The sequence below is a fragment of the Amblyraja radiata genome, chromosome 14 (assembly GCF_010909765.2).
Source record: "Amblyraja radiata isolate CabotCenter1 chromosome 14, sAmbRad1.1.pri, whole genome shotgun sequence".
NCBI lineage: Eukaryota > Metazoa > Chordata > Chondrichthyes > Rajiformes > Rajidae > Amblyraja > Amblyraja radiata.
The window spans coordinates 58,848,527-58,862,140 of NC_045969.1; the positions used below are offsets into that span (position 1 = coordinate 58,848,527).

The 13,614-nt window shown below is 44.3% G+C and overlaps 1 protein-coding gene across 4 annotated transcripts in view; it reads right to left on the reverse strand.

Moving 5' to 3' along the window:
- Window positions 1–13,614, reverse strand: part of wdr3 (WD repeat domain 3) — a 78,019-nt gene that overhangs the window by 13,402 nt on the left and 51,003 nt on the right. For all 4 annotated transcript variants that reach the window (XM_033033468.1, XM_033033467.1, XM_033033469.1 and 1 more), the window contains 5 exons: window positions 12,801–12,886; window positions 10,706–10,841; window positions 8,534–8,590; window positions 5,726–5,826; window positions 709–820 (listed from right to left, as the gene is read on the reverse strand). In XM_033033468.1, coding sequence (XP_032889359.1) covers window positions 709–820; window positions 5,726–5,826; window positions 8,534–8,590; window positions 10,706–10,841; window positions 12,801–12,886 — 492 coding nt within the window. The remainder of the gene's footprint in view (window positions 1–708; window positions 821–5,725; window positions 5,827–8,533; window positions 8,591–10,705; window positions 10,842–12,800; window positions 12,887–13,614) is intronic.

Genomic DNA, 13,614 nt, shown 5'->3' on the forward strand with positions numbered 1-13,614 from the left:
CCAGCAATTTTGTCTACCTTCCATTTTCCAGCATCTGCAGTTCCTTCTTGAACAAAGTTTAAAGGAGATGTGCGGGGCAAGTATTTTTACACAGAGGGTGGTGAGTGCCTGGAACATGCTGCCTGGGTCGATGGTGGAGGCAGATACAATAAGGGCATTTAAGAGGCACGTGGATATGCAGGGAATGGAGGGATATGGATCACATTGAAGCAGAGATTAGTTCAACTTAGCATCATGTTGGTCATGGACATTGTGGGCTGAAGATCCTGTTCTGTGCTCCATGACAACCTGACAACAAGGCTTTTTCTATTTAGGACTGTGATGAGCAATTTCTTTATGCATCGATCTGCAGGCCGTTAGAACTCGCTAACTTTGAAATGGATAAATGACCAATCAGTAGCATATCGGAAGCTGCGATCAACAGATCTTCATGGGGTTTGGGTGACAAAGAGGACCAGATAGATGTTCAGCCTTGATCTTGTTGAATGGTGAAGAAGGTATAAGTGGCTACATGGATATTTGCCACTTTTTGGCATCTGTGGTCTTATTCTACACTAACACATTTTCCACTTACTGATCATTTCACAGTGCAATTTCAAAGCAAGAAATCATTTTTTTGTTTTAGTCATTCAAATGGCAGCCATATGTTGTAATAATTAGCAATATTTATAAATTGAAGAGTTTATATATTTCTGAAGTTATACTCACTTCCAGGGTCTGAATGTGCACAAACTTGTCAGCGTCCCACTGTTTGATTTTATTGTCTTTCCCAGCAGTGAAGAAGAGGTGAGTTTTTGCCACAAACTTCAAAGACATTACACTGCGGAGAGAAAGACCAGAGACTTTAGAGGGTGGCAACAGCTGACGGAGTCCCTGACGACCACCGATCACCCCGTACACTAGCACTATCCTACACACCGAGGACAAATTACAATTTACAGAAGCCAATCCTACACATCTTTGGAATGTGGGAGGAAACCGGAGGTCCCGGAGAAAACCCACACAGTCACGGGGAGAACATACAAGCTCTGTACAGACAGCACTCGTTGTCAGGATCAAACCCGGGTCTCTGGCGCTGTAAAGCAGCAACTCTACCGATTTTCCTCCGTATCTGGTGTTGGGTTATGTAAAATTTACCTTTTTTTAATCATTTAATCTGTGACTGAAAGTGAATCTATGTTGACTTTACAACAAATAACAACCACACAGTTACCAGGTTTTGAAATATGATTGTAGACAGAAGTGCTGGAGAAACTCAGCGGGTGCAGCAGCATCTATGGAGCAAAGGAAATAGGCAACGTTTCGGCCCGAAATGTTGCCTATTTCCTTCGCTCCATAGATGCTGCTGCACCCGCTGAGTTTCTCCAGCACTTTTGTCTACCTTTGATTTTCCAGCATCTGCAGTTCCTTGTTAAACACTTTGAAATATGATTGCTCAAGAACAAAGGAAACTGTACAATGTAATGGACATGACCTGGCCCATCACAAGTACTGACGTCTCTGACGTTAAAGTTGGGGGGATCTGCAGGAAGCATGGCTCAAGAAGGCAGCTAACATCATCCATACTAGACCCACACAGCGTGCCCACACCCTCCGCCCAGTTACCATCGGGTGGAAGGTAGAGGATCCCGAGAACCACAACCTCCAGGTTTAAGAACAGCTTCTTCCCATCTTGCACAACCCTAACCACATCCTTACTTCAACCACCTCAAGTCCTACTGAACCATTATGGACTGAGCACTTCCAATACATTTGTATTTGCACAGTCACGGTCTGAATGACAAAGATTATTGTGTATTTATTGTTGCATCCAGAGTCATAGAGTGATACAGCGTGGAAACAGGCCCTTCGGCCCAACTTGCCCACACTGGCCAACATGTCCCAGCTACACTAGTCCCACCTGCCCGCGTTTGGCCAATATTCCTCCAAACCTGTCCTATCCATGTACTTGTCTAACTGTTGGGATAGTCCCAGTCTCAACTACCTCCTCTGGCAGCTTATTCCATATACCCACCACCCTATGTGTGAAAACGTTACCTCTCAGATTCCTATTAAATCTTTTTCCCTTCACCTTAAACCTATGTCCTCTGGTCCTCAATTCACCTGTTCTGAGCTATAGACTCTGTGCATCTACCCGGTCTACTCCTCTCATGACTTTATACACCTCTATAAGATCACCCCTCATTCTCCTCCATTCCAGGGAATAGAGTCCCAGCCTACTCAACCTCTCCCTATAGCTCACACCTTCTAATACTGGCAACATTTTACGTGCCTGTAAAGTTGCATTTCATTGCTCCAGATCATATCTGGTGCATATGACGCATAAGAACTCTTAAAACTTTAAAAGTGCATAAACAAAGCTGGAAAAGACAAGATGGAAACAAGGAATAGCAGATGCTGGTTTATAAAAAAACTCAGCGGGTCAGGCAGCATCCCTGGAGAACTTAGAGGTTTTGGGTCGGAATTCTTTTTCAGACTGTCTGGTGAAGGGTGCCAACCCGAAAAATCACCTGTCTTTGTTCTCCAGAGATGCTACCTGAGCTGCTGAGTTACTCCAGCACTCTGTGTCTTTTTCTGGAAAAGATAAGATCAGCATTTTGTCAAAATTCCTTTTCTTTTAAGCATACTTGGTGCATTAGTTTAAAATGTTTTTATTCTAGTAACCCCTCACCACCCATTCCTCCCCCAACCCGTCTGAAGAAGGGTTTCGGCCCGAAACGTCGCCTATTTCCTTCGCTCCACAGATGCTGTTGCACCCGCTGAGTTTCCCCAGCAATTTTGTGTACCTCCGTTATATCCTTATATTTGTATAGAATGCTTTCAATTATAACTCTTACTTATCCGTACCTTTAAGTATTTATCTTGGTGCAGATTCATCACACATTTGCCAGTACTCATAAATTAAAAAAAATATTCTTTAAAAACCTGGGAATATTCACTAAGCAGCCTATTTTTCCAGACCTCATTTCCAACTTCTCATCCTTACACCAAACATCACATCCTGCTCCAACGTACACAGTAAAAATGGAACAACATCATTCATGCAGATCTGATCCCACTGACAGCTACTAAATGAACTGAAGCATTTAGCCCAGATTGGATGGCTTGAGTTATTAGGTGGGACTGGTTAGGCTGGGATTGTTTTCCTTGGCACGTGGTGACCTTTTTGCTGTATATAAAATCATAAGAGGCGTAGATAATATGAATGCTTGCAGTCTGTTCCCTAGGGCAGCGGAAGGAAGGCATGGGTTTAAAATGAAATTCAGAATGGTCGGGCTCTGGAGATTTGTAGAGCAGAGGCATCTGGGAGTACAGGCACGTGCCTGATCTAGGAGTACAGGCAAAAGTGGTATCACAGGTCAACAAGGCTTTTGGCAGCTAGGCAGAGTACTGAGTATAGAAGTTGGGAGGTCATGTTGCAGTTATACAAGACGTTGGTGAGGCCACATTCAGAGTATTGTGTTCAGTTTTAGACACCATATTATAAGGAAAGATGTTGTCAAGCTGAAAAGGATGTAAAGATTCATGAGGATGTTGCCAGGCCTCAAGGGCCTGAGCTATAGGGAGAGGTTGAGCAGGCTAGGACTTTATTCCTTGGAGCACAAGAGGTTGAGGGGTAATCTTATGGAGGTGTACAAAGTCATGAGAGGAATAGATCAGGTAAATACACAGTCTTTTGCCCAGAGTTGGGGAACCGAGAACCACAGGACATAGGTTTAAGGTGAAGAGGAAAAGATTTAATAGGAATTTGAGGGGTAACTTTTCTACACAAATTTGAGTGTATGGAACGAGCTGCCGGAAGAAGTAGTTGAGGCAGGTACTATCGCAACGTTTAAGAAGCATTTGGACAGGTACATGGACAGGTTTAGAGGTTGTATATGGGCCAAACGCAGGCAGGGTAGATGGAGTATGTTGGGCGGTGTGGGCAAATTGGACTGAAGGGCCTGTTTCCATGCTGTATGGCTATGAAAGGGGACAGATCTAAGGGGAACCTGAGGGGACAGTTTTTCAACTCGGAGTATGGTGGGTGTTTGGAACGAGTTGCCAGAAGTAGTTGTAGAGGTTGTACAATTTCAACATTTTAAAAACGTTTAGACGGTACATGGATAAAAAATGTTTAGTGGGAAATGGGCTAAACACAGGCAACTGGGACCAGCTCAGGTGGCACCTTGTTTAGCATGGCCAAGTTGGGCTGACGGGCGGTTCTGTGCTATTTCACTCTATGATTCTAAGTTTAGACTCAAATTTGAAACATCAGCAGAATTCTTAAGTTCTCTTACTCCAAATACGCTTTGCAGCAACATTCATGTAGAAACAATGAACTGCAGGCGCTGGTTTACCAAGGAAAGACACAGAGTGCTGGAATATCTTAGCAGGTCAGGCACCATGTTGGAGAACATGAATAGATGATGTTTCAGGTCAGGACCCTTCTTATGCATTGGAGTAGACAAAGTGTTCAAAAGGGAACTGCATGTTCCCTTCTTATGCATGATTTGCTGAGTTACTCCAGCATTTTGTCTTTCCACAGCAGCATTAATAATGTTCAAACAGCATCCAATGAAACAGCAGATGCATTTGATACTTTACAATCCGTTGGTTGATTGAAAACAGGCCCTTCAGCCCACCGAGTCCATGCCGACCATCGATCCACCCGTTCACACTAGTTCTATGTTATCCCCCATTTAGCATCCACTCCCTACACATTTGGGGCAATTTTATAGAAGTCAATTAACCTACAAACCTGCACCACTTTGGAATGTGGGAGGAAACCGGAGCACCCGGGAGAACAGTACACAATCATAGGGAGAATGCGCAAACAGCACACAGACAGCACCAGTCAGGATCCAACCTGGGTCTCTAGTGCTGTGAGGCAGCAGCTCTACCAGCTGCACCACTGTGCTGCCTACAATTGCATACAATGTTGTGGAATAACTGTGAGTTATTATTTTGCAGCAATTATATATATATATACATATATTAATGAGTTATATGCATATACTTTTATGTGCAATTTCGCACTACAACACATTGACAATGATTACCAAAATCATTGAGTTGAAACATGAATTGATCGAGGTGCAGCAATAGAATTGCTGCCTTACAGTAGCAATGTTACAAAATTTTGAGATTTTAAAAATCAAGTCTGCAATTTATCCCATCAGATAAAGCATAAAAATAAGTTTAATTTGACACCTAATTCACTTTCATATCTCAAGTATTAAAAAAGTTATGGCCATTTTCATACTCGGAAATGAGCATCTTGTTCCCTATTGATTTTCTATGGACATAACAAAAAAGCTGTGATCGTGAACAGTCAAAAGCCCATAACTTTCTTAAAAATTAAGAGAACTGAATGAAATTTTCAGTTATCATAGATTGAAGCATTCTGAAACAAATATAAAATAATCTTACTTGGATGACCTGAAATTAAAGCATATAATTAGTTAGTTACCTAATTGTAGCTAATTTCAGACTTCACTTACTAGATCTAAACATCTATCCATTTCTTAATAAATGATTAACATTTTTAAATAGCCTAAATGTCCAAATAATATTCACAAATAATTCACAATAAAACATGATTTTTAAATCTCATTTACATTAATTTATAGACCAAATGGAAGGAATTTAGTGTTCAATTGCTGTAAATAAACTAAACTAAGCTGCTCCATCTGTGACCCTGTGAAAAACATCAATCTGGAGCAATTGGAGAAATAAACTCTACCTGTCCTCGTGTGCAAAAAGTGACCTATGGCAGTCTCCAAACTCCAATCCCCAAATCTTCACATTCCTGTCCGCTGAGCCAGTTGCGATCAGAGAGCTATCCTACAAATTAACAATGATATATCAATTAAGTGTGTACAATCACAGAAGGGTTATTGCAATCGAAAATGCTCATTTTGGCCTTGGTAGTTTAACAATCTTCACAAAACATTAAATTAAACAATTACAATCCAGCTGCTCAGACAAAAAAAACTTAAAGTGCTTATAACAATTAGAACTGTTCCAAAGATGAATGTCAGGTCCAATATAAAATTTGACACAAAGTGCTGGAGTAACTCAGCGGGTCAGGCAGCATCTGTGGAGAACATGGATAGGTGATGTTTCACAGAGTGCTGGAGTAACTCAGTGGGTCAGGCAGCATCTGTGGAGAACATGGATCGGTGACGTTTCACAGAGTGCTGGAGTAACTCAGCGGGTCAGGCAGCATCTGTGGAGAACATGGATAGGTGACGTTTTGGGTTGGGACCATTCTTCAGACTGATTGAGGTGGGGGGTGTGAGTGGGGGGGGGGGGTCGCCTATCCATGTTCTCCAGAAGTGCTGCCTGACCTGCTGAGTTACTCCAGCACTTTATGTCTTTTGTTGGTAAACCAACATCTGCAGTTCCTTGGTCCTCCCATATACAATTAGTTGAGGTGACTCGGTCTTAATGTTTAGCACTCCTTTCCAGGAGTTTTTTTTAAATTTCTGATTTTCTACAGTAGAACCAGCTCATTAAAAGGTACAAGCTTCAAAATCTTTGTGTTCTGGATTGCTACTGATGCATCATTCTGCAGCTGAAGCTTGTTCATTCTATGACATTGGTCACCATTCTGAACAGCCCCATTCATTGTGATCCATTTCTCACAGCTCCAACAGCCCAAGGCATCCCTCACCAGGGTGTGCTGCACCTTGTCATTACATTGTTCCCCTGTTGTAAGCAGGTCCATTCATGGTATGCACCACTCATCAGTTTCCCCGGTCACTCTACACCTGCCCGATCCACCATTCATCACTCCTGCCCTGCCACATCCACTGCTCACTGCTCTGGGGGGGGGGGGGGCAAAAACAATTGGAGACCTGGCTGGGGGGGTTGGGGAGCCGAGAACGAAGGGGCTCCCGGCGGTGGGGGCAGGAGGTACAAGAATGAAGGGGGACCCAGTGGAGGGGGCAGCTGCCATGTGTGGCGGCGGCGGCAGGCAGGAATCTTTGGTGAAGTTTTGTAACTAGGTCAGCGGCAGAAACATGGCGACACGTGTGTACTGCCCAGGTGAGGTCTGCTCCATGATATTACCGGGTTGTATGCAAAACAAGCACTTCACTGTACCTCGGGACATGTAACAATAAAGTATCAATGAATTATAGAATCTAAGCTCTGTCACTTCACTTCACTATCCAATCCATTCTTCACTCTGCTCGCCACAGTGCATGAAACCGTCCTGCACGGGACAGGCGTTATGAAACATGGAGTGGGAGGATGCTTATCTTGAAGGAAATACGTTGGTCTGGCAGGCACGGAAAACTATGCCATATTTCTTCTTTTAATAGAAAAGATTGCTTTCAACACTGGTAATTGGCAAGCACATCATGTGCATGGCAACCTTGCCTCACATCTATATATTGTTAATCATTGGACTCAATCAATGATTTTCAAATTCACTGTAGAAAGGTTGTGGGAGACACAGGTTGTAGAATTCCTATGTCTTGGACTTCCTTTATGAACAAATGCCGCTGAGATTCAGGTAGTTTTTTCCCAGCTGTTATCAGGAAACTGAAGCATCCTCTCACCAACTAGAGAGCGGTCCTGACCTCCCATTGATGTATGTGTGAATGAATTAATACTTTATTGTCACATGTGCCAAGTCACGGAGAAATTCTTTACTTGCAATAGTCGCCTCCTAAAGGACGTTGACAAAGTTACAAAGCATCCCGCACCAGGTGCAACTTTGTTATGTCCCCCCACTCTGAGTCCTCCTTTGTTCCTCTCCCCCCGGCGGCGGTGGCCTCATTCCCACGTGGTCCGTCCACGTCCATCGGTGCCCTTATCGAACGCCACATTGACCGCTCCACTATCGACTGCTCCACTATCGCCCCTCCTGACACCGCCGTGGGTCCAACCCTGGCCCCAGCCATGGGCTCCACCAACTGCGGCGTCCCTCAACCCAGGCCTGCCCCCATCTACCTCGATGGAGACCTTTGAACAATCTTTAATCAAACTTTACATAGAAATATAGGAAAATAGGTGCCATTCGGCCCTTCAAGCTAGCACCATTATTCAATATATTCATCCAAAATCATTACCCCGTTCCTGCTTTCTCCCCATATCCCTTGATTCCGTTAGCCCTAAGAGTTAAATCTAACTCTCTCTTGAAAACATCCAGTGAATTGGCCTCCACTGCCTTCTGTGCCTGTCCCTTGTACTAAACGTTATTCTGTATCCATACACTGTGGACATCTTGATTGTAATCATGTATAGTCTTTCTGCTGACTGGATAGCATGCAACTAGAAAAGTTTTCACTGTACCTCGGTACACATGACAACAAACAAAATTAAAATCTCTAAATGAACCTAATATACGTAAGTGGAGGCAAATCATTGATTCGATTTTACCCAAATCCATTATGCTTTGACTTCATGAAAAATCCCGCTATTTGGAGTTAGATGCAACCATGTTCCCAAGTGGTAATAAATCTATCCCAATATTTTGGATCACTTTGCCATCCCTTTTTTCCCCCACAATATTATTAATACTGAAAGTGAACAAACTTACATGAGAGATATCCATACAAAGCACAGGTAGCTTGTGTCCATAAAGTGACAGGAAAAACTGCAAAAGAAACAAAAATATAGGAAGTGGCATAGCTACATTTGAATGTTTTTCTCAGTTCTTGGTTAGGAAGGGCCGAATAGTTTACTTGATGGTCTTATTCTTTTTTTTTAAGATCACATTAATTTTGATTTTATTTCTACAATTCACATTTCATTCTCTTCCACCACAAAACCAACATATTTCATGTTGATAAGTTCTAGGATAAAATTAGGACATTCAGCTCATCAAATCTACTCCAGCATTCAATCATGGCTGATCTATCTTTCCCTCTCAACCCCATTCTCCTGTCTTTGGGACGACAGATGGCACAATGGGATAAGTGTTCGGCTGGCGACCGGAAGGTAGCCGGTTCGAATCCCGCTTGGAGTGCATACTGTCGTTGTGTCCTTGGGCAAGACACTTCACCCACCTTTGCCTGTGTGTGAATGTGTGTGAGTGATTGGTGGTGGTCGGAGGGGCCGTAGGCGCAGAATGGCAGCCACGCTTCCGTCAGTCTGCCCCAGGGCAGCTGTGGCTACAGAAGTAGCTTACCACCACCGAGTGTGACTGAGGAGTGAATGAATAATGCGATGTAAAGCGCCTTGAGTATTAGAAAGGCGCTATATAAATCCCATCCATTATTATTATTATTAATCAACAATCTATCAATCTTTGCCTTAATAATATCCATTGACTTGGCTCCACAGCCTTCTGTGGCCATGAATTCCACAGATTCACCTGAAGAAATTGATCCTCATCTCCTCTCTAAAGGTATGTCCTTGTATTCTGAGGCTATGGGCTCCGGTCCTAGACTCTTCCACTGGTGGAAATCTCCTCTCCACATCCACTCGATCTAGGCAATTTATTTATCCACATCACACAACTATTTATTATTTGTCCAACATCAAAATCATTTTCAGCCAACAACAGCATTAAATAATCACTATGTTGGGAGATGCGAAGAAATTAGGATATTCTCTAATTTGCTAATGATAGAAAGGTGTATATAGTGTACATTCACACCATGTTGACCATTAATGCCAAGTGATCGATGGTTTAGCACTGACATTAAACCAGTTTAGGTGCCAGAGCCCAGGTTCAGTTTGAGGTGGAATGTTATGACACTATCTCCTCCAAAACCTTATATCACTTAGTTCTAGTGACAGGCTGACCTCTGAGTTTATGATTTTTAATACCCGTTTTAGTTTAGTTTAGTTTGGAGATCTGCATGGAAATGGGCCCACACATCGATCGCCCCTTTACACTGGTGCTTTGTTATCCCACTTTCTCATCCACTCCCCACACATTAGGGGCAATTAGTTATTTCTTTAAAATAGGCCAATTATCACAAACCTACAAGGTACACAAAGTTGCTGGGGAAACTCAGCGGGTGCAGCAGCATCTGTGGAGCGAAGGAAATAGGCGACGTTTCGGGCCGAAACCCTTCTTCAGACTCACTTTGTTGGGATTTGGGATGAAACCGGAGCACCCAGAGGAAACCAAGGCAGTCACAGGGTTAACATGCAAACTCCACACACACAGACTGCACCCGAGGTCAGGATGGATCCCAGGTCTCTGGCGCTGTGAGGAGCCACCACTGGGCCACCCTTTAGTTTGCTGACAGGTGGTGGAGAGCTGCCTTAGTTGAGCTTAGTTTAGAGATACAGTGCAGAAACAGGCCCTTCAGCCCACTGAGCCCACACTGACCAGCGATCCCCGCACAATAACACTACACTACACACACTAGGGACAATTTTACATTTGTACCAAGCCAATTAACCTTCAAACCTGCACATCTTTGGAGTGTGGGAGGAAACAGAAGATGTCGGAGAAAAACCACGCAGGTCACGGAGAGAACGTACAAACTCCGTACAGACGGCACCCGTAGTCAGGGTCAAACCTGGGTCTGTGGCGCTGTAAGGTAGTAGCTCTACCGTTACACCAACTACTGCCACCCTTGTTCTAAAGGTAGTCCCACTGTAACCAAGATGAGAGCACAAGGACTTTAACCCTTTGACAAGGAAGGAACAATGATAACGAATGTTTGCAAGTTAGGGTGGAGAGTGACTGAGCCGAGAACCTGACGCACCTGCAAACACAAGGTTGTACTCTGTCACTGTGGTTATCTTTTACCTTGAGCGTATCCGTGTAGAATACTTTCACAGTAGAATCAAGTAGGGACACAGCCAGTAGCCTCCCATTGGGGCTGTGACACACAGCCAGGACATCTTCATCCAGTTGAAGAGTGCGGGTGTGATTCAGAGACAGCCTGCGATTACAGCAAAAGGATCCACGTCACATTCAGCCAGTTGGTCAGCAGTTATAATTAAAAAGATTCCCAAGGATGTTCCCTGGCTGGAGAGCTTGCATTGCAAGGAGAGACTGGTTAGGCTGGGGACACAAGGAACTGTAGATGCTGGAATTAGTTTAGAGATACAACGTGGAAACAGGAGCCTTGCTCATCAAGTCCACACCGACCATCAATCACTCGTTCACACTAGTTCTATCTCACACACTAGGGGCAATTTTACAGAAGCCAATTAACCTACAAACCCGCACGTCTTTGGATTGTGAGAGGAAACTGGAGCACCCGGAGGAAACCTACGTGGTCACAAAGTGAACAAGCAAACTCCGTACAGACAGCACCTATCGCCAGGTCTCTAGCGCTGTAAGGCAGCAACTCTACCACTGAGCAAACTTGAGCAAAACAAGATTCTGAGGAATCTTAAGCAAAACACCTAGTGTTGGAAAACTCAGCAGGTCAGGTAGCATCTGTCGAGGAAATGGACAGAAGGAGTCTATGGACTTTTCTTCAGAATGGTGAAGGCTCCTGACCCAAAATGTTGTCTGTCCACTCTAGATTTTAAAGATACTGTGTGGAAACAGGACCTGCGGCCCACCAAGTCCACCGACTAGCAAACATCCTGTACACTAGCACTATCCTACACACTAGGGACAATTAACCTATCAACCTGTATGTCTATGGTGTGCGGGAGGAGACTGGAGCACCCGGAGAAAACCCACGTAGACACGGGGAGAACGTACAAACTCAGTACAGACAGCACCCGTAGTCAGGATCGAACCAGCGCAGCAAGGCAACAACTCTACAGCTGCACCACTGTCCACTCCCTCTATGGATACTGCTTGTCCTGGATAGACTGGGTCTCCTGGAGAATCAGAGGCGGAGTGGTGACAAGCAGAGGTATATAATATTATGAGAAGCATATACAGAGTGGATATCCAGAGTCTGTTTCCCATGGAAAGGGGTGGCTGAAACTACATGGGTTTAAGGTGAGCAAGGGATCTGAGGGGAAACATTTTCACACAAGGAATACTTGGTGTCTGGAACAAGCTGCCTGTACTCCCTGTGACCACGTGCGTTTCCTCTGGGTGCTCCAGGTTCCTCCCACATCCACAAAGATGTGCAGGTTTGTAGACGGAGGAGACAGGAATATGCAACATTTATGAACTATCTACACAGGAACTTGAATGAGCAAGGCATAGAGTGATATGTAATTTATGCAGGCAAGTGGGATCAGTATAGATGAGCATGATGACATAAATGTGTCGGGCTGAAGGGCCTGTTTCCAAGATATACAACTCTATGACTGGAAGAGATCATTCTTGCTGACCTCCCACCCCCCTATTCAGAAGTATTGAGATTTTTTAATGAAACAAAGATTCATGACCAGATTTGCATCCTCCCTGGATCCATACCTACGTTACCTTGAAGAAGCTTCAGAATCTGAAGGGCCCCGACCCACAACCTCACCTATACATGTTCTCTAGAGATGATGCCTGACCTGCTGAGTTACTCCAACATTTTGTGTCTTTATTTATATAAACCAGCATCTGCAGTTAGCTAATATTTTGATTGGTTAAATTGATACAGCATGGATACAGGCCCTTCAGCCCACCAAGTTCACAATGGCAATCGATCACCCATTCACGACAGTTCTATGTTATCCCCACTCCCTACCCATTAGGGGCAGTTTACAGAGGCCAATTAACCTGCAAACCCGCACGTCTTTGGGATGTGGGAGGAAACCGGCGCATCCGGAGTAAACCTACGTGCGGTCACAGGGAGAACGTGCAAACTCCACACAGACAGTACCTGAGGTCAGTGTCGAACCCGGGTCACTGGTGCTGTAAGGGAACGGCTCTCGCATCTGTGCCACTGTGCTGCCCTTGTTACTCGAGTACATTCACTTTCCCTTTCATTGCTTACCTTGTCTGTGAGGAATTTTCATCCTTCACCAACTCAAATTCCCAAAATTTCACCGTCTTGTCAGCACTTCCAGAAACAATGCCACGCTGGGAGAAAGAATCGACATGTCATCAACATTTATCAAATGTTTGTGAGACAATGAAGCCACTCAGTGCACAATACTGTCACTTCCTATCAGACTTTAACATAGAACAGTACAGCACAGGAACTGGCCCTTCAGCCCACAATGTCTGTGTGATGCGTGATGCTAAGATAAACCTTTTTCCCAGGATGGAAAAATCAAAGACTAGAGGGCACAGCTTTAAGGTGAGAGGAGCAAAGTTTAAAGGAGATGTGCGGGTCAGGTTTATATTACACACAGAGAGGTGGTGTAGCTAGAATGCGTTGCTGGGGATGTTGGTGGAGGCAACACAATAATGGTGTTTTAAAAAACTTTTGGATAGCCACATGGAAATGCAGGGAATGGAGGGATATGGGTTCTGTGCGGGCAGGTAAGAGATAGTCTTGGCATCATGTCCGGCACAGACATTGTGGACCGAAGGGCCTGTACTTGGGCTGTGCTCTCTATGTTCTGTTTCAATGCCAGAAATGATGATAGCTGCTTTCCTTTTAAATCGTGGAATGGAATATTTGACATTTCTTGTTGAGCCTTTGACTTTAATGTTTTTGGCCCCGACTGTGCCATGGAACATAGAAAGGCACAGCACAGGAACAGGCCCTTCGGCCAACAATGTCCATGCCAGACATGATGCCAAATCAGGATGGTAGGTGGCTTGGAAGGGAGCTGCAGATAGCAGTAATCCCCTGTACACAC